This window comes from Sitophilus oryzae, unplaced genomic scaffold, assembly GCF_002938485.1.
Source record: "Sitophilus oryzae breed Bouriz unplaced genomic scaffold, Soryzae_2.0 scaffold_1179_pilon_pilon, whole genome shotgun sequence".
NCBI classification, from domain to species: domain Eukaryota; kingdom Metazoa; phylum Arthropoda; class Insecta; order Coleoptera; family Curculionidae; genus Sitophilus; species Sitophilus oryzae.
This window is the reverse complement of record NW_022145814.1, coordinates 2,357,302-2,377,716: the sequence shown is the minus strand read 5'-3', so window position 1 is coordinate 2,377,716 and position 20,415 is coordinate 2,357,302. Positions and strand designations below refer to the sequence as shown.

At 30.7% G+C, this 20,415-nt stretch overlaps 1 protein-coding gene across 2 annotated transcripts in view; it reads right to left on the bottom strand.

Annotated features, from left to right (window-relative positions):
- The window catches only part of LOC115891349 (1-acyl-sn-glycerol-3-phosphate acyltransferase alpha), a 102,858-nt gene that overhangs the window by 30,640 nt on the left and 51,803 nt on the right, over positions 1–20,415 (bottom strand). For both annotated transcript variants that reach the window (XM_030911799.1, XM_030911798.1), the window contains exons 2-3: positions 18,903–19,080; positions 12,268–12,401 (exon numbers count right to left, since the gene is read on the bottom strand). In XM_030911799.1, the coding sequence (XP_030767659.1) occupies positions 12,268–12,401; positions 18,903–19,078 (310 nt within the window). In that variant the 5' untranslated portion in view covers positions 19,079–19,080. The remainder of the gene's footprint in view (positions 1–12,267; positions 12,402–18,902; positions 19,081–20,415) is intronic.

The following is a 20,415-nucleotide window of genomic DNA, read 5'->3' as shown; positions in this document are numbered from 1 at the left end:
TACTCTGAATAGAATGACATATCATCTTTTGACATTTTCGCTTAAAGAAAAATCATATTTTAAATTTCAATCTACAGAGGCATAGCTGTTTTAAAGACACTAATTTTTAACCAAGGAACCTTGGAAAAATAGATTTGATCGTCTAATGTTTTTCGTGCCTTATCCTGGCCAGTTAAAAGATACCCAAATCGTATGTTTAATCATATCTCATTTTTATCAAGTGGAACAAGGGTAACTCGTTAGCATATTTTGAAAAAGATTTTTTTACGAATAATTTGGTACCAGACACTTGGTATTTCGAGTCAAATTGTTATAAACCGCATGTGACAATTTCAAATAAACCAAATGCAAAAATGTCAAAAGTTGACATATGTTATGTCATTCTATTCGGAGTGTCATTTTCTATCGAATAAAGTGGAAATATACAGAAAGTGTCATTTAAAAATAAAAAGTTGTAGTCATTATCGGTGAAACAGGCAGTGACCAAAAACAATTGAATATACGTCAATCAATCATAATTTATGCCATATACTAACATACCAAATTTCGTTCTTTTATTCGAAAAAATAAAAAAGTTATAGTATACTTGAAATATGAAAATTAAAAGAGTTTAATAATTATAAAAACCGTTATTAACCATTTATAAAATATTACCTACTATATTAATTTGGTTTATTTTATTCCAATCCATTTAGGTAGGTCAGCAGTATTACTAGTGTTGGTAGTAGAGCGTAATTGTATTAAAAATATGGGAAAAAACTGGAATAAATAGCAAACTATTAAAAACAGGTTATGACATACTTAATAAAAGTTGAGTTCTGTAAAATCTATCCGAAAAAATGATAATATATAGCGTGTACCCCTCGGTGTACCCTTTAAAAATTTGAAATTCTTACTTTTAAGTAATCAAAATTCATAAATATATTTTGAACACCCTTTAGCATCTAACAAAAATATCTCTATAAAATTCTCCTACCAAATTTTAGTTGTCCAACTTCAGGAACAATGGCATCACTGACAAGTTTTTTCCAAACTGCAATCTAACATTGGTTTAAACAAATTTAAATATTACAAAAACTATTAATTTTAGGTATATAACATTACATATACATATAAAAAATTGGAATTTTACGCAGAATCTAAAAATAAAATAAAAAATAAGGTGTTGCATTTAAAAAGTTGAAATTCATAAATATATTTTGAACACCCTGTATCATTTAACTAAAATATCTTTATATATATCTTTTTTTTCATCTCTATAAAACTCTCCTACCAAATTTTGGTACTCCAACTTCAGAAACAATGGGACCACTGACAATTTTTTACCACACTGCAATTTAACATTTGTTTAAACAAATTGAAATATTACAAAAACTATTAATTTTAGGTATATAACATTATATACAAAAAAGTTATGGAATTTTACGCAGAATCTAAAAATAAAATAAAAAATAGGGTGTTGCATTTAAAAAAACATATGTTATATCCGTCATACTTTTTTGAAGCACCTCTGAAGTTATACTCTATAATAATTTTAAAATGTGTATCTTAACCTTCCCTACAACTTTTATATTTAAACCTTTTTGTAAACCTCGAAACAAATGAGATAATGGACTTTACTCTATCGTTGACTCACCCTGTACATATTCAATTAGACCGTATAACGTTATAAAATGTATATCTAATTAATTTTGATTCTGTCACCTCTTTGTTAATAATGTGCAAAACTTTAAATCAATAGATGTAATTTTAAAATTTAATATTAATAACCAACTCCAAATTTGGGTACCAATTTCCCTAAATTAAAGAATAATATAGAACTAAAGAAGTATCCTATCGTCAATTTTAGATTTTCTTTCCTTTACCCCAGGCCAACTTTATCCCAACCCCAACTATTTTAGAGATATTCTTCATTTTTATTAAAAAAATGGTCATAAAAAGTTATCGTTCTACGTAGGTAGTTTTTTTTTATTAATTTTAAAACAATAATATGGTTATTTTTCACGTTTAGTTTGTTAGCAAAGTAACTATTATTAGAAAGTTTAACACAAAATAAAAAAAAATCAGTGGATTTGTTGTTCATTTTACATTTTTAACTGAGAATAAGTTTATTATCACCTTTCAGTAGAAACAGTGAACACCTTTATGAATATGTGACACAGTTGTACAGCGTGAAAAGATATACAAAACAAAAGAAAAACAAAATATGTATAGGAATATACCGGGTGCATCTTAAAAATGGCTCACCCCTATAATTTTTTATTTTTTTAGATAAAAAAACGAGATTTGGTATGTTAGTATATGACATAAATTAGGACTGATTGAAGTATTCAATTGTTTTCGGTCACTTCCTGTTTTGCCGGAAATAATTACAATTTTTAATTTTTAAATGACTTTTTTTACTAGATAGAAAATGACACTCTGTATAGAATGACATATCATATGTGAAGTTTTGACATCTTCGCATATGGTTCATTTCAAATTGTAACATGCGGTTCAGAAGGACAATTTGACTCAAAATAACAAGTGTGTGGAACCAAATTATGCGTAAAAATGCTTTTTCCAAATATGCTAATGAGCCACCCTTGTTCCATTTGAAAATATTGAGATATGATTAAAAACCGATTTGGGCATCTTCTAACCGGCCAGGACAAGCCATGAAAAACAATAGACGATCAAATCTATTTTTTCAAGCCTCCTTTATTAAAAATTAGTGTTTATAACAGAGGCACTCTAGATTGAAATTTGGAATACGACTTTTTTTTTAAGCAAAAATGTCAAAAGTTGACATATGATGTGTTATTCTATTCAGAGTGGCATTTTCTATAGAAAAAATAAAAATATACCGAGGGTGCCATTTAAAAATCAAAAGTTGCGGTGAATTTCCGGTGAAACAGAAAGTGACCAAAAATAATTAAATACGTTCGTTTTGATCTTTAAAAATAGAAAAGTTATAGGGACGAGTCACTTTTGAGACGCACCCGGTATATATTCTCATAAAGAAGGAAGTTCTTCCCGAGTAAAGTCCGACCGAACCCGGATTTTTAGTCTCGGCCGAGACCGAAACCGAGAAAAAAAAGAAATTCTCGGCCGAGAACGAGACCGAGACCGAGACACGATGCAATATTTATTCAATATATAAAAAAATCTGATAATAATCTATACTAATATACATATAAAAATCCTTAAGTGACTGACATATTGATTAATCACGATCCTGCTCAAACCACTCAACGTAAGAAGCTCAATTTTGGCATACAGGTTGATTCTAGGGTGTAGAGGTTCGATAAAAAGGGATTTTTCGAAATTCCAGTTCCAAGAGGGTGAAAGTGAAACCACCCCTCAAATATTACAATACTTTTTATTTAAAAAACGGTCAAGTACGGTTATTTTATTTTGTTTTTTTTACATATTTTAAGATTTTTTAAAAATGTATACAGGGTGTTTCGAAAAATCTGGTCATTGATTAATCACGATCCTGCTTAAAGCGCTTGACGCAAAAAGCTGATTTTTGGAAAACAGATTGACTTTAGGGTGTAGAGGTTCGATAAGAAGGGATTTTTCGAAACTCGAATTCTAAGGGGGTGAAACTATCCCTCATATATTAAAATATTTTTTATTTAAAAACCGGTGAGTTTCTCGGAAAAACTCTTAAACACGTATATTTTATTTTACTGTTTTACATATTTTAAGTTTTTTTATAAATTTATACAGAGTGTTTCATAAAATTTGACCATTGAGTAATCACGAGTCTGCTTAAACTGCTTGACGTTTAAAGTTAATTTTTGGCAAACGGATTGACTGTGGAGTGTAGAGGTTCGACAATGAGGGGTTTCTTGAATCTCAAATTCCAAGAGGGTGAAAACGCCCCTCAAATATTATAATATTTGTTATTTAAAAAACGGTTAGTCTTTCGGGAAAACGCTTGGACAAGCATAATTTATTTGGTTTTTTTACATTTTGTGAAATTTTTTAAAAAATCATACAGGGTGTTCCAAAAAGTTGGGTAATTTCTTAACCACGATTCTGCTTAAACTGCTTGACGTAAAAAGCTTATTTTTGGCAAACGGATTTTTCGAAAGTCAAATTCCAACGAGATGAAACTGCCCCTCAAATATTACCAAGTTATATAATAATATCGCCATATTGTTTTTTTCTCATGCTGACATAAATGTGAGAAAATTTTATCCAGTTTGTATGTTAATGGAAATTCTTGCTTTGCTTTATCATCACCATTACAAATGATTAATTCGACGCGAACGAAGTCGCTGGTACACGCTAGTAATCTGATAATTATCTGATTATAAAATTACTAATACCACATAATACTAATGAAATTACTTTTTTAGTGGCTAAAAAAGTAATTTTTCAGCATTGCATCCTTTCAAATAATGCAGTGTTTCATCATATTCTTTCTAAATAGTTGTTTGCTAGAAAGAAGAAGAAGCTGCTGTTTCAGACCTCTGTATGGAGGTGAATAATTACACACCAAAAATTTACTTATTAGTAGGATATACGAGTAATTCATATAAAAGCACAATTCTGTTAAATTTATAAAACTTACGTTAATAAGACACTAATATCTAATATCTAACATTTGGTTCATTGTTTACGTATAGAAATACGAAGGCAATTCTCAATATATGGATGAGATATTTTTTCGACTTCGGACGAGTATTTCATTCATCCACGCATCGATAGTTGGAGCGATACGCTCAAAAATAATCTAATTTCACGATCGTGAACAGTCTCGGCCGTGGCCGATAGTCTCGGTCTCTTTATGCCGAGAACGAGACCAAAATCTCGGCCTGATTTTTAGCCGAGAATGAGTGTAACCGAGACCGAGACCGAGATCTCGGTCGGACCTTAGTTCTCAGGGATTTATTGACATCATATCAGTATCTACTAAACAGGGTGAGTTTCCTACTATGTTCTCTATGGTTATCTCGAAAACTACTGGAGATAGAGAGTCGGTTAAATGGGGAAAGAATTGCAGTTTTGTGAGGTCATAAATATGCGCCTTTCAGATTTTTGAAAAAATTAATGGCTTACTAGATATTTTGAAAAAAACAAATTTTGGCTATTTTAAAAATTGTCCCTAATTCCATTATAAGCTATTTTTGACAAAAAGTTTTCAAATAAAAGTTGTAGATAATCACATCCTTTATGAGACTGTGTCCTCCGTTTTCTTCTAAAGTCTGTCATTTTAGACATATGACATAAACATGTTTTTTTAAATGGAAACCATAGTTGGCCATGACTTCATAAAAAGCGCCATTTTTTAAGCTTTTCGGCGATATAAGCGATAATATGTTTTCTTCGAAAAAATACTGAATTATAGCCAATTCTTATCATTTTTAAACAATTTCACTTAGTTAGCCATGGAAACAAATTTAATCGCCTTTGCTCTCAGAAATGTGAAGCTGTCACATCCAAACTTTGTAAATTAAAATAAGCAGAAATTGTAAATATGGATTTTTCAAATGAAGAAAAGCGTGTAGAATTATTGGTTCAACTTTTCTTGACCATACATTTTCGAGGAAACGTTGACCGGTGAATGTTACGTTTTTTAGAGAACGGTTTTCAAGACATGTTAGGAAAGTTAAATTTAGTTATAGCCAATTCTTATCTTTCTTGACTAATTTCCATTAGATTGCATGGTATTCTTATTCTGTTATGATTTATAACTTATAAAAAGTCAGAATATATTACTGAACGGTTCCTTACAATTTACATGGCAGAAACTAAAACTTAAAAAAAATAATATCACTTCATACACTTTAAGTTATTTTAGAAAGTTTTCAAAATATCGGTTTGAGTTGTATTTTTTTAAAACTGAATTACTACCTATTCTCATAGAAGGACCGGTCGACTTAATTAAACTTCTTTAGTACCGCCACTCGAGAACAACGACGATTGAACTTGTTTCCATGGCTAACTAAGTGAAATTGTTTAAAAATGATAAGAATTGGCTATAACTCAGTAATTTTTCGAAGAAAAGATATTATAGCTTATATCGCTAAAAAGCTTAAAAAATGGTGTTTTTTTATGAAATCATGGCCAACTATGGTTTCCATTTAAAAAAAATATATGTTTGTATCATATGTCAAAAATGACAGGCATTAGAAGAAAACGGAGGGCACAGTCTCATTAAGGATGTGATTATCTACAACTTTTATCTGAAAACTTTTTGTCTAAAATAAGTTATAATGGAATTAGGCACAATTTTTAAAATAGCCGAAATTTTTTTTTTTAGAAATCTAGTAAGCCATGAACTTTTTCAAAAATCTGAAAAGCGCATATTTATGCCCCCACAAAACTGCAATTCTTTCTCCATTTAACGAACTCTCTATCTCCAGTAGTTTCCGAGATACCCATAGAGAACATCGTAGGAAACTCACCCTGAATATACAATCTCACCTAACTCAACGAAGGGCATTTAATATGCCTATATTACTGAAACAGATACTTATGTTTCTTATATTAAATACCAAAATTCTTTATTAGCAATAATGAAATGTATTTTCCGATTGTTTGTTTACAATATTGGTCTACGATTGTCTGTTTATAATTATTTGTCTACGATATTCGTGTCTTCACATAATTTTCCAATTATCTTGTCAATATACTAACCAAATATTAATAAGCTAATAAACATCGAAATTATGTAGTAAAAACGTGTCGCAGTGCGCTATAAACATCAACTCATACGAACTAAACCACCTTCAAACATACGAAAAATTTATATCTACCTACTACGTTGATAAAAATTCATATTACGTCAAACTAAAAAAGCTAAAGTAAAATATATCATTATATACAAAAAAACTGGTTATTATTGAAGTGATGTCCGTATATACATGAATTGATTAATTTAAATAGAAAAATATTTTTAAACGCCACTGTTATACAGGGTATTTCAAAAAATGTGTGCCATCTCGCGTGGGGAGATTTCTCACGTAACAATAAGGTTTATTTTTTATATTAACATAGGCCCGATTCTACTTTGTTTCGTAGCTACAGGGGGTTCAAGTCCTTTTTTTTCGATTTATTATAATTTTCTTCTAAGCGCTTTTAGCGATTCGAATAAAATTTTGAATAAAAGTGACTATTGCGACCTATTGCGACATATTTTAATATCAAAAAAGTGTCGACATATTCACCAGAGCCGTGCATGTGGTTTTCGAAAAAAAAAACATGTGCACCACTGATTTTACCTATTTCTTTTGTTGCCAAAATTGTATAAACCGTTTAATGCCGATTAAAAGATGTATCTTTATATTCTGTGGATTTTGATCTCCTTGATAAGATTAAAAACAGTTTTGTTAATTTACATAAATCCAAGTCAAATAGCAACCTTTAATTTTTTTAATGTCATTAAGTAACTGACCAAAGTATTAAATAAGTGCTCATTGATTCCTCATCAAAAAATATTAAAAAAGAAACTCCTATAAATATCCAATCTAGATATTATAGTTCTTTAGAAACTTCTAATGCTCGTTTCACAGTTTTTATTCCATTAATGGCTTCCTCACAGCTAGGTGGTATTTCACCCAGGTCCACTTCTTCCTCGTCATTTTCGCTTTCAACTTGCTCCATATCTTCAATTTGCTATATAATCTCCTGCTCTGTAGGCATCTGTGACGTTAAAACTTTGTTATCAACTTCAATAAAACAATCTAATATTTTAGGACTTAATGACTTTATTTCGCAGCTGTTTCTAGACAACCATGTGCTCAAAGGAATATCCTCTTCATCTACTTCTTCGGATTTCCTTGCAAGCCACTGGATCAAAAGTAACTCATCTTCTTCATCATATCCTGTTAGGGCGGACCATGCTTGCTTAAAACAATTTTTAATAGTTTTCTAAAAAACTTTCTGCCACGCTTTTGAAACCATTTCAATGGCCATCATAAATTAAAGTGGAATTAAGTATTGATACGGGTCGGCACCGGCACCTTTTTTTAGCGATAACATCGACATCCATTTTTATAAACAGATAGGAGAATTATGTAGTACGTTACAAAATAATTTTTATTGCTCTGAGATCGAGATTTTGTGTACGTTACAAAAGAAGTACGGTAAAAATGAGTCCGTTAAAGAAATACAAAATATACAAGATGTTCCATAGTGTTGGCAGGGACTTGCATGATTGGTACGTTATAAACAAAGTTACGTTAGAAGAGTGTACGTTATAATCAAGTTTTACTGTACCGGGTGTCCCACTAAGAATAGCTCTCGACTGTATCTCGGAAAGTATTAGCCGTAAAGCCTGCGGAAAAAAATATTTATAACTAAAGGGGCTATGAGAAATTGCTGGAAATTATTTTCAAGCTTGTAAAACGGCCGCTAGGTGGCGCAACTGCTATGGGAAATAAGAAAATAGATTTTTTACAGAGTTTTGCCTAGATAATGGGTACTTTAAATAATAGCTTCATAATCTTCAGTGAATTTTGGATTTTTTTTGTTAGAATCATTTTTCCCTATCTGCTAAAATAAAGTGGTGGGGGAAGGTTAGATCTATCTTTATTTAAATGTTAATAACTCCGGACTGGATGATCAGAATCCAACAAACGAGGGCTCGTTTAAAAGAGAGTTTCTTACTCTATATTATGCTATAAAAATAATAATAATAAGGTTTTGAACGTAGACGCTAGGGGGCGCTTTCTTACAATTTAAGAAACATAGCGAGATTTTTTTGAAAAAAATTAAATACGATAGTATGTGTTATTTTAGCTGATAGTAAAGAGTAATAAAAGCTTAAAAAGTCAGCAAAAACCGCATCTTGATATCTTGATATCTTCTTTAAAACCGAAGATATTAGCAAAATTCTAATAAATACCAAAAAATAACCCCTTAATGACCTTATTTTTACAATACAGTATCAGTAGCCCTCTTGATTAGGCCCATTCTAACAAAAAAATAAGATAGAATTAGTTAGTTTACTTTAAAATCAACGAAATACCAGAATACCATAATACCAGATGTATTAATATCTAATAATTAATATATTAATAACAGTGAACAAGAAACGATGATTCAGTGGAGTCATGGTAGGCTTTGGAAAAAGTTGCTTTTCGCGTAATAGTATAAACGTCAAATTGTTATTAGATCAACATTTTGATAGTCTTAGCAGCGTTTTTTTTATCTTTTAAATGCTTTTTCAAAATGCTTTATTATTTGAAGTAGTTGAAGTTGTTGGCATTTTGAAAAAGCAATCAAAAGATGAAAAACGCTATCAAAATGTTGATCTAATAGCAATTTGACGTTTATACTATTACGTCAAAAGCAACTTTTTTCCAAAGCCTACCATGACTTCACTGAATCATCGTTTCTTGTTCACTATTATTAATATCTTAATTATTAGATATTAATACATCTAAGTTTATGATATTCTGGTCAGCATCGATTTTAAAATAAACTAACTATTTCTATCTTATTTTTAGGTTAGAATGGACATAATCCAGAGGGCTACTGATACCGTGTTGTAAAAATAAGGTAATTAAGCGCTTATTTATTGGTATTTATTATAACTTTGCTAATATCTTCGGTTTGAAAGAAGATATCAAGATGCGGTTTTCGCTGACTTTTTAGGCTTTTACTACTCTTTACTGTCAGCTAAAATTACATATACTATTGCATTTAATTTTTTGGAAAAAACGCGCAATGTTTGTTAAATTGTAAGACAACGCCCCCTAGCGTCTACGTTCAAAAGCTTATTATTATTGTTTATATGGTACAATATAGAGTAAGAAACGCTCTTTTAAACGAGCCGTACCTTGTTGGATTCCGATCATCCAGTCCCGAGTTATTAATATTCAAATAAAAACAGATCTAACATTACCCCACCACTGTATATATTTTGGTAGATAGGGGAAAATGGCTCTAACAAAAAATATTCAAAATTTACTGAAGATTATGAAGCTGTTACTTATAGTACACCTTATCTAGGCAAAATTGTGTAAAAACTCCATTTTCTTATTTTTTGTTGCAGTTGCGCTCAATAGCGGTTGTTCTACAAACTTGAAAATAATTTCCAGCAATTTCCCATAGCCTCTTTAGTTCCAAATATTTTTTTCCGCAGCAGCTACGGCCAATACTTTCCGAGATACAGCCGAGAGCTATTCTTAGTGGGATACCCTGTACACATGGGTATTGGTTAGGATCAGTTTGGTTAGGATCACCTTTTTTATCGCGCCTCGGGTCGCCGAGGCGAGTGTGTACTTTTATCATAATAATGGAAGTATCAAAATATATTGTTTGCGACTTTTTATGTATTTGTTAACAAAAAAAAACAAATGAAAACACATGTGTCTTTGTCCTTAATAATCTACAAACATTTTAAGTTGATAAGATAATCTTATAATAATTATAGATAAGATTAATTGAATAACTTCATGCATTCCTCCTAATATTTTATTTGCATGATTTCAATACAAAAGTTTTAAAACCTATGGGTATTCTATGAAATGTAATTATTGTAATTGACAAAAAAATATAAATGCATAATAAAAAATAACAGGGTTATTGAAAATGTTTTAAAAGTATCTAAAAATGAGTTTTACGCTTTCAAAAAAAATAAATTTTTAATAACTAGATAAAATTGTTGAGAGTGCATCAAACCCCAGGGATACGTGTAGCGCAGTAGTAAAAAACGCTGATACTAATTTCATAAAAAAATATAATTAAATTATTCGTTATGTTTGGATGTTTTGTTTATGTAAACCCAGCTATTGCTTTGAAAAATAATAGGGATAGAATATAAAAAAAAATTCTCCTCTACTTTTATATGTATGTACAGGGTCCAGCAATAGTGCGTCAGGCGTCAAAAAACTTAAGATTAATAACAGGCCTGGATTACAGTAAATCGCCACAATTGTTTCAAAGCATGGTATACTACTTTTTGTGTATTATTCATTAAGCAAAATCTTGTTGACTTAATCTAAATTTCTTATTTTAGACCCCATTTCGATTCCTATACAATTAATCAAATATCAAAGCATCATCAATTTATGAAACGTTTATTTTTCTGCCCGATTCCACCAAATGTGACAAAAATTTCAAAAATGAGACGGCGCTAAAAAGAGGCATTAATAACCTTTCAAATGATGTGCTACTCGACCCCGCATTACATTGAAGATTTTAAGGGTGGATGACACCCCGCGTGGGGTTTGAATTAGGGACTTCAAAAATAGTCGCATCTTATTTCGCCTTTGAAAATAAATCTGACGTGTTTCACCGTTTCGTCCTTTTCACACCAGAAATGCTTTTAAATTGCCTTGCTTCGTTTGAACTGGGACACCCTGTATATTCTGTGCCTATACCTTTTTCTTTACTTCTGTTCATGTTTGGGTTCATGTTAATTTTATCATGACTGATTATTTAGTAAATTGATATTATTTTCATTAAAAATCTCAATTTTTTATTTATTTTATTTTGAAAAACCATCCCTTGTTTTCTTATTGATGAACTGCACCACCATTGAACAAAAATTAGTGAGTACCGAAAGTACTGAAAAAAACGGGAAATCCCGGTTACTAAGGGGCGCGGTACCGAAATTCCCGGTTCTGAAAAACAGCTCCGGTTCCGGAAACCCCAATACCCAAATATGTTAATTTCGTTAATTTAACATACTAAACAACAATTTGTTGTTATCTTACTTGTCTTATCCCACAAAGACTGCATAATAGCACAATAGCCTTAACGCATAATATTACTACTAGCATAATATTGACTACTTATTGACCACTTTCTTAAAAATTACCCTGATTATTAAGTACATAGATATAATATTGTTTCTATTTTCCATCAATTGTTTGTGCTTAATATGTTCTGCAATTTCCCATAAAAATAAACATTTCACAACTTTACAATAAATTGCTGAAAATATCATATATTGTTGCAAAAGTGTAATAAAAATATATAACAAATTATATTTTTAAGTTCCTTGTTCAAAATACAAAATAATTATTTTTGTGTTTATGATTATTACAAAATATAATTACTTATTATAAAAGCGGTAGGTATTTATAATTATTTCAATAGTATTTTCTTTATTTCAAAAAAAAATTCTCATATTATATTCATATATTCTCAAATCCTCATTCTAGGAAAAATATTTAATATGTTGATATTCAGGGAATTAAATATAATTCAAATATCAATTCATACATTAAATATTTTATAATGATAAAAAGAAACAAGTATAATAATAAGAAAATATTCGAACCATAATATAATATTAAAGTATGACTAGTAAAGACTTACCTAATAAGTCTAACTGGCTCTGATGGTTAATTAGAACTACGCAGCCGCTGTCTTTTATGATGTTTTCATGTCCTTCAACTGTTACTTTTATCCCCAACAAGTTGCAGAACACCCTTAAAGCAGCAGCTGGAATTCTGAAAGGCGAAATCTTAATTAATAAATGGATAAATAAAGGAAGAGAGCATAGTATATATGCTAATGAGGAAATTTACTAATTAGAAGATTTTTTCCCGAGAACTGTAATTAGGAAGGTTTTTTCATCTTGTTATAAAAAATTCAATCAACCTTAATGTAATACGTAGTTTACTAAAAAAGTTGGCATGTTTGCAAGACAAAATATTTTAAGTCTCGATGTACCGGGTGGTGTATCGTTGTTAGATACATAGGAAATCGCATGAAAATTTTTAAATGTCCAAATATTGGCTCCCGTGTTGATTTTATAGCAAAGTCGTTTTTAAAGATCTGCCTATGCTGTATACTATAATAGTATAATTTAAACAATTGTGAACATGCTGATTTTAAGTAATATAAGAAAAAAAATGAAAGATAACAATGCAAAACCACGCAAATGCCAACTATCTTAAGTTGTCAACCTATGATTTTGTGAATGTCATATAAGTATCCATTACGTATTGTGTATTTCCATTTTTAACGTTATTTATTTTATTTTGTGTTTTACAAAACATTGCTATCCTCTTTATTTGTTATTCAGATTTCAAATACTTTATTCTTCTTATTCTTAAGGGGATAAAAATGATGCTAGGGGGAATCCCCCTCTGGCACTTTAGCTGGGTCTAAGGAGCATCTCACTGTCTTGTCCCTGGCTGTAGTATCGTAGCCAGGGAATTGGCCCAATATGTATAACGATATCAGATGGGACTACCCTGTCCGTCATACCAGTCACCCTCTACTGTCTGTGGTCTGTGGTTATGTATTACAGGCGGAGAGTGGGGGGAGTATTTGCTACCCACCCGAACCAAGAGGAGACAACCTCACCAAAAACCTAAATTCTACGATGGCAGCACCAAGTCAAAGAAATACGTGGACTAACTTCTACTGGTCTCAACCTTGGAGCACCAGGGGGCACCCCCAGCCAAGATCATAATATTATTGACGGTGTTTCTCAAGAGTGGTTCGCCCCCTACAACTTTTTTATTTTTTCTGATAAAAAAACAACATTTGATATATTAGCATATGACATAAATTAGGATTGATTCATGTATCCAATTCGTTTCGATCACTTCCTGTTTCATCGGAAATGACTACAACTTTTGCTTTTTAAATGGCACCCTCTGTATTTTTAGCCGACCATACCAATAGGTATGGTAGGCTATTAAGATCGGCAAAAAAAAGTTTTTTTTAATTTCACTCAAAATGAGTTATTTGGATCATAAATGACCTAAATACAAAATACTTTCATGGTGTCTGTCTGTCCGTCTGTATGTCCGTCTGTATGTCCGTCTGTATGTCCGTATGTATGTCCGTCTGTCTGTTCGTCTGTCTGTCCGTCTGTCTGTCCGTCTGTCTGTCTGTCCGTCTGTCTGTCCGTCCGTCCGTCCGTCCGTCCGTCTGTCTGTCTGTCTGTCTGTCTGTCTGTCCGTCTGTCTGTCCGTCTGTCTGTCTGTAACACGATAACTCAAAAACCGCTAAACCGATTTTAACCAAATTTGGCACAAAAATACTGTGGCACCCGAGAATCTGGCCGTTAGTTTTTGGTGAGGGTGGGGGTTCGTAAGGGGGTATGGGAGGGGGTTAAAATTTTTAAAAAATCGTAACTCCAAAATTACGGTAGCTAGTAACTGAGAACCGTAGAAAGAGTAGGTATGTGTAACTGTAGCAGTTGCAACATATTATATAGTTTTAATACCTATACTATGTGTTTGCAGACAAAGGTTGCAGATGTTAAAAAAACTTAAAAACTAAACAACTGATTTTTATTTTATTAACTTTTTTTTACTCTTAAGCTATAGGTACATACACCATAAACAGACAATTATACAGGGTCCGCCAATAGTGCGTCGGGCATCTGTAGCTCCTATAATAAAAAAGTTAAGAATTTTGTTTAAGCGCAGACCTAAATTATGTATTAGGATGTATTTCAGGAAAATATTTTAACTTCTACAGGGTGGCCCAAAAAAGTGTGAGTGGATCGAGATGATTCTTTTTTTAAATAGAACACCCTATATATTATAGAATTTTTGGCTTCCTTTTTAATCACTTTACATAATCCTAAAGCATTATTAAATATGTTTAGACAGTTTCAAAGATATTAATAAATAAATAATACTTTTCAGACCTTTTTTTTTAAATATTAAAAATACTAGAAATGTCCTAAAATCAAAAATATATTAGATATTTACTGTAGTGGGTCTGTACTTACTTTGACATAAATATCGTAATCTTAAACAATACAGGGTGTCCAAAATTCTATGCCAAACTTTTTAAGATATATTATAGTTTTTCTTCGTTTTTTTTTAATGGAACACACTGTATATTATTTCTTTATTAATTAAACAATAGTAAATTAATATTACAATCGTAATCGCACGTTACAGTCGCAGCGATTTAAAAACGCAATCGCAGTTTCAATTGTGATTGGAAAATCGCAGTTTTGCTCATCTCTACTTTTTACTCCATTTAACATTTTTTGCCTCCATTTAACCGACTGCGTATTTCTTTCTAAGATCTCTTTTTTAATAAAACTCGAATTTCCCTTTAATATAATTTGTATTATTATTTAAGCTCGTTAAGGAATGTCAGAGTTAGAAAGTTAATGAAATTGTGTGCCTTAAGCTGATATTTTTAAAAGCGACTAAAAATATTTAATACGCCATTTAATATTTATTGGTTTAACTCGTTATTAAATTTTATGAGGTCCACATGTATATAAATGCATCGATAAAAAGTTTATAAATATTTTTAATTTTTAGGGGAAATGTTTGGACATGACCACTTGTTAACATTTCGATCATTACTTTTAATGTTCAATAATATTAACATTGAAGATACAATATGTAATATATATCGTAAAATATGATTTAATATATTTATATTTTCAAAAAAAATAAATCTTGAAAAAGTAAAAGATAAAGGGTAGATTGAATTGGCAAGGAAGTTTTAGCTATAGAATTTGAATATATTTTTTGTTTTATAACTTTTCAACCAGTTTTTTTCGGTCATATAATCTTGTAAAAAAGTTATATTGCCAACTTTCCCTTAACGTATTATAAAATCACATTTTACTTTCAGCCTTTCACGATCTTATTATTTACCTCGATTGCCATAGCACAGAACAGGTACCTGTTCTGTGGCCATAGTAATTCCCATTTTCCAAAAGAAAAAGTACTTAAAAACGTATTAAACAGTACAATTTACCGGATATTTCTAAAGAGTGGCTCACCCCTATACCACAAATACCTTTTTTAATTTTTCAGATAAACTAACAATACTTGGTATATTACTATATGACATTAGGATTAATTGACATATTCAATTGTTTTCAGTTACTTCCTGTTCCACCGGAAATGACTGAAATTTTTGATTTTTAAATGATACTCTCGGTGTTTTTTACTTAATTCGATAGAAAATGCTCTTCTGAATAGAATGACATATCATATGTCATTTTTTGACATTTTCAATTAACAAAATTGTATATTAAATTTCAATCTACAGTACATCCCGGATTGTTTTTACAGGAGGAAAACTTTTTTATTATTGACATTTTAAGAAAAATGCATTCTTCATAAAATTTGCTTGTTCTAAAATGGTTAATCCCGTTTATAATTTTCCAAATTTCCATACCGTTTTAGAGAAAATTAAGAAAAACTTGAAAATAGGATTGATTTTTTTCAAACTCCAAAAAATCAAAAGGCGTTTCTATGATATTATAAGTTCGATCTCATTGTTTGATAGATGGATATTATTAATTTTAATTAACGTCATAGTTTTCGCTGTTGTTAAAGTATTACATTTTCCGATAACTCTTATCACCCTCTGCGTAGCATTGAACTAAATAAATTTTGTGGTGTTTGGCATTTTAAAACAGCAAAAAATATAACGTTAATTAAAATTCTATCAATAACAATCTATCAAAGAATGAAAACGAACTTACATTACCATAGAAACGCGTTTTGATTTTTAGGGAAAAATTCAACCATATTTTCATGTTTTTTTTTTAATTTTCTCTAAAACGGTGTAGAAATTTGGAAAAGTATAAAGGTGATTATCCATTTTGGAACAAGCATAAATTTTTATGAAGAATGCATTTTTCTCAAAATATCTATGATAATTTTTTTCTCTGCTCTTGTAAAGACAATCCGGGGACATAGGTAGTGTCGAGTGCAATGACTTGTGTTCATCACGATAATTTGACTCGCAAATTCAAGAGTGTCGTACAAAAGTATTCGTTAAAAAATGCTTCTTCCAAATTCCAAATATGCTAATGACCCACTCTCGTTCAATTTGAAAAACATTGAAATTGATTAAAAATACGTTTGGGTCGAGGGGTGTGTCACTTGGATAAAAAAAATTTACATGTACTGCCAAGCGAATGCCAATGAATGCAAAAAAGACTGCCTATGACTGCCACGTAATTATTATAGGCGACTGTCGTAAAACTGCCAATAACTGCCAGCAACTACCCAGAATAGGCAGAATATGTACATGTAATTCCAATAGTGCGAGACGCCTCAGTTTGGACTTATTTTAACCGGTCAAGACAAAATACGAAAACATTAGATGATCCAATATATTTTTTCAAGGCTCCTTGATTAAGAATTAGTATATTTAACAGAACTATGATTCTAGTCAATATCTGCTCACTCTATATTGTCATTAAGTTACGATTTTTTTAAATTATTCAGAGTGCCATTTTCTATTCAGAGTACTATTTTATGATTAGAAGTCCATCCAACGATCCATTACAGTGACATTAGTGCCCGTCATTTTAGTTCACAAGAAAATTTTATGTTCTTTATATTTATATCATTTTTTGAATGCTATCTGCCAAAATCTTTCCTGGCTCCTTGGACAGACTAGCTCATGATAATTGTATGTGCAATGGCAAATTGGTTTGAAATTATCGGTATATAACATGTAATTTTACCAGTAAAATTAAGCATTTAATAATGTCAAAACGAAAGTGTCTAGTAACTAATGAAATTCTCAAAGATTTCTCTATTAAATAAAGGATAATTCAATTCTGATATCATTTGTAAAGTATGCAGTACAAATACTCGTATTAGTACTGCTCACCTAACCTAGCCACAATAGTCCCTCGCGGCCGAAGTGGATGGTCCCATGGGACCCACTCTTAGTCAATACAAATAGTACTGCCCACAGGCAAAACGGCATACTTGTCATAATTTTAAGCTGCTTTTAATTTCTTCTTTAAAGTAAAATTTGGCAACAATGGCAGACAAAGTCAGACAACAATGATAGTAAATACAATTTACCTGTGATTTAAAATGACAGCCAACTCTCTCGGTGTCAAAAAATAGTGTATCTAACTAACTTCAGAAGGTGATTCTACAAAAAAAATAAAACAAAAAGTTCCTATGAACATATGCCCTAAAATGCTTCCCGAAGAACTTACAGCCCTCGAAAAGTTAAATAAAAATAATATATTTGGTTTATTTTTAAGAACATTGGTAAACCGTTTTTACTGAAATTTGGTACTATTACACACATTTTAATCCCAAAGTAAATGGCGATAGTGTAAATTTTCGTAAAAGACCCGAAAAGGGTACTGGTGGTACTTCTTCTATTCTTATAGATAGAGTAATTTCAATAAATGAAAATTAAAGCTAGGACCTCTTTATGCAAAAAAAAGGTGCCCTTCGTTTTGTTCGAAAAGGTTTCCGAGATATTTACGTTTAGAGGTTCCGATACATCGATTTTAGCATTAGTGAAATCAGGAGATTAATTTATTTAAAATTTCTTTACATTTTATCATTTCACTAATGCTAAAATCAATGAATCGTAATCATTAAACGCAAATATTTTGAAAACCGTTCACCTTTTCGAACCAAACGAAGAGCACCTTTTTTACGTAAAAAGTTATAGCTTTTTATATCATTATTTGTTGAAATTACTGTATCTATATATCTATATATCTCTTTATCTAAGGATAAAAGAAGTACCATCAATAGTACTCTCTACCTTAATGGAAAGTACCCTTTCATGTCTATTACGGAATTTTTCAGAATCACAATTCGCTTTGGCATTAAAATGTGTATAATAGTATCAAATTTCAGCAAAAACGGTTTACCAATGTTCTTAAAAAAAAACAAAGTATATTATTTTTATTTAACCTTTTGAGGGCTGTAACTTCTTCGGGAAGCATTTTAGGGCATATGTTCATATAGGAACTTTTTGTTTTATTTGTATCTGTAGCATCACCTACCGAAGATACACTATTTTTTGAGATCCTGTATATTAATTATTCATTTTTCGAGGAACTCCGGAATGTGTCTGGATTTCACAGCTCACTTGCGGGTGAAGAGTCACCTATGTCACTAAAAAGCTGTACGTTGTTTGCCTACTCATATTTTCCAAAAAAAAAGTTACCATTACCATCTATTTCCATGGACTCTAATGAGACACTGCTTAGATCTTTAAACTGTGATCATACTTACAAAGCATTTCTAGGGTCCCTTGGCTTTAGAAGCATCACTGGAATTGGCAAGGTTGCGCTCACAAGCGAAACAATAATAAATAACGTCCATTTTATAAACCATCTTGCTATCGAACTCACTTTCCATAAAATTGCTATCGCGCCAATTATTGCTAATAGCCATACCAGGAAACCCATGCCTGAAAAAATAAATTACAATATCACAATTTATTTTCTATTTATAGTGGATAATATGATGTCTGAGTAAAAGAGTAAGTAAATTAATTTAAATAACATAAATATCAAAATATATTTAAAATAAAAATATTTCTCACATATAACTGCTATTTTGTGAAATCTTCAGCTTTCAAAAATAATGAAACTTTTTGTTATTTTCAGTTTTTCATTATTTTTGAAAACTGAGGATTTTACAAAATAGCAGTTATCTGACAAGAAATATTTTTCTTTTAAATATTGCATATTAATATTGCAAGAACCTTTCACTTTTTATATCAAAATATAATTTTATGAAATAAAATATATCCTTGGACAGATACTGTCTTTAATTTTGACATTTTACACACGTTTCAGTCAGACGTATAACATGCGTATAACTGACAACTGACTGATATCAAGTGTATGATTTAATGTAAATCCTAAAACTACTGAGCGTTAAGCGTCATTCTGAACCTCGCAATTAGTGGAATAAATTAGTGGTTTCAATTACACTTTATACTTTTTAGTTTACGATCATTCACAATGTCTACAAAACACAATTAAAATTAATACAATATCCTAGCAACAGCTTGCAGTAGTCTGTTGTATCCATAGAGAAAGCCTAATATTCTGCTTATAAAACAATTTTGATTTCTAACCACAATTTATCTTGACGGATGATAATCAAAGGCCAAAATAACATTTCTCATAAATTTTGAAGTATAATTAGTGGAAAAGTTAAAAGTTTGATAACTTTTTCTACTAATTGAAAATGACTACCACTAATTTTGACGTTCAGAATGCTTACATTGAAATAAGAGGAACAAACTTCTACGCTAATTGAAACCACTAATTTATTCTACTAATTTCGACGTTCTGAATGAAGCTTTAAGTTGTTTACTAGGGAAGTAAACATTATGACGTTTTAAAGTGGATCTCTTATTGTTGTGGATATTTCCAAATTGGGATTTAAGTATTGCTAAAGATGTTTTTATTGTTTGATATAAAACGGTTTTTCTAATAATGTTCTTATGAACGACCGGCTTCCGACCACTTTACCTTGTGGTGCTTGGAGCAAGCATGGTCTGCAATACCAGATATCATAGCGAAATATCCATAAAGGATTTTTTTGGATACACTGAAAAAAATATTGTTCATAATATTAATATTAATGAACATTGATTATGAACTGTTGTTTCATTGGGACAATGATTTTTTTCATTAATATAATGATTTGTTAATCATAGATCGATGTCCGATTTATTAATACTATGAATCTAATTTCATCAATATAATGAAAATCTGGTTATTAAATTAAT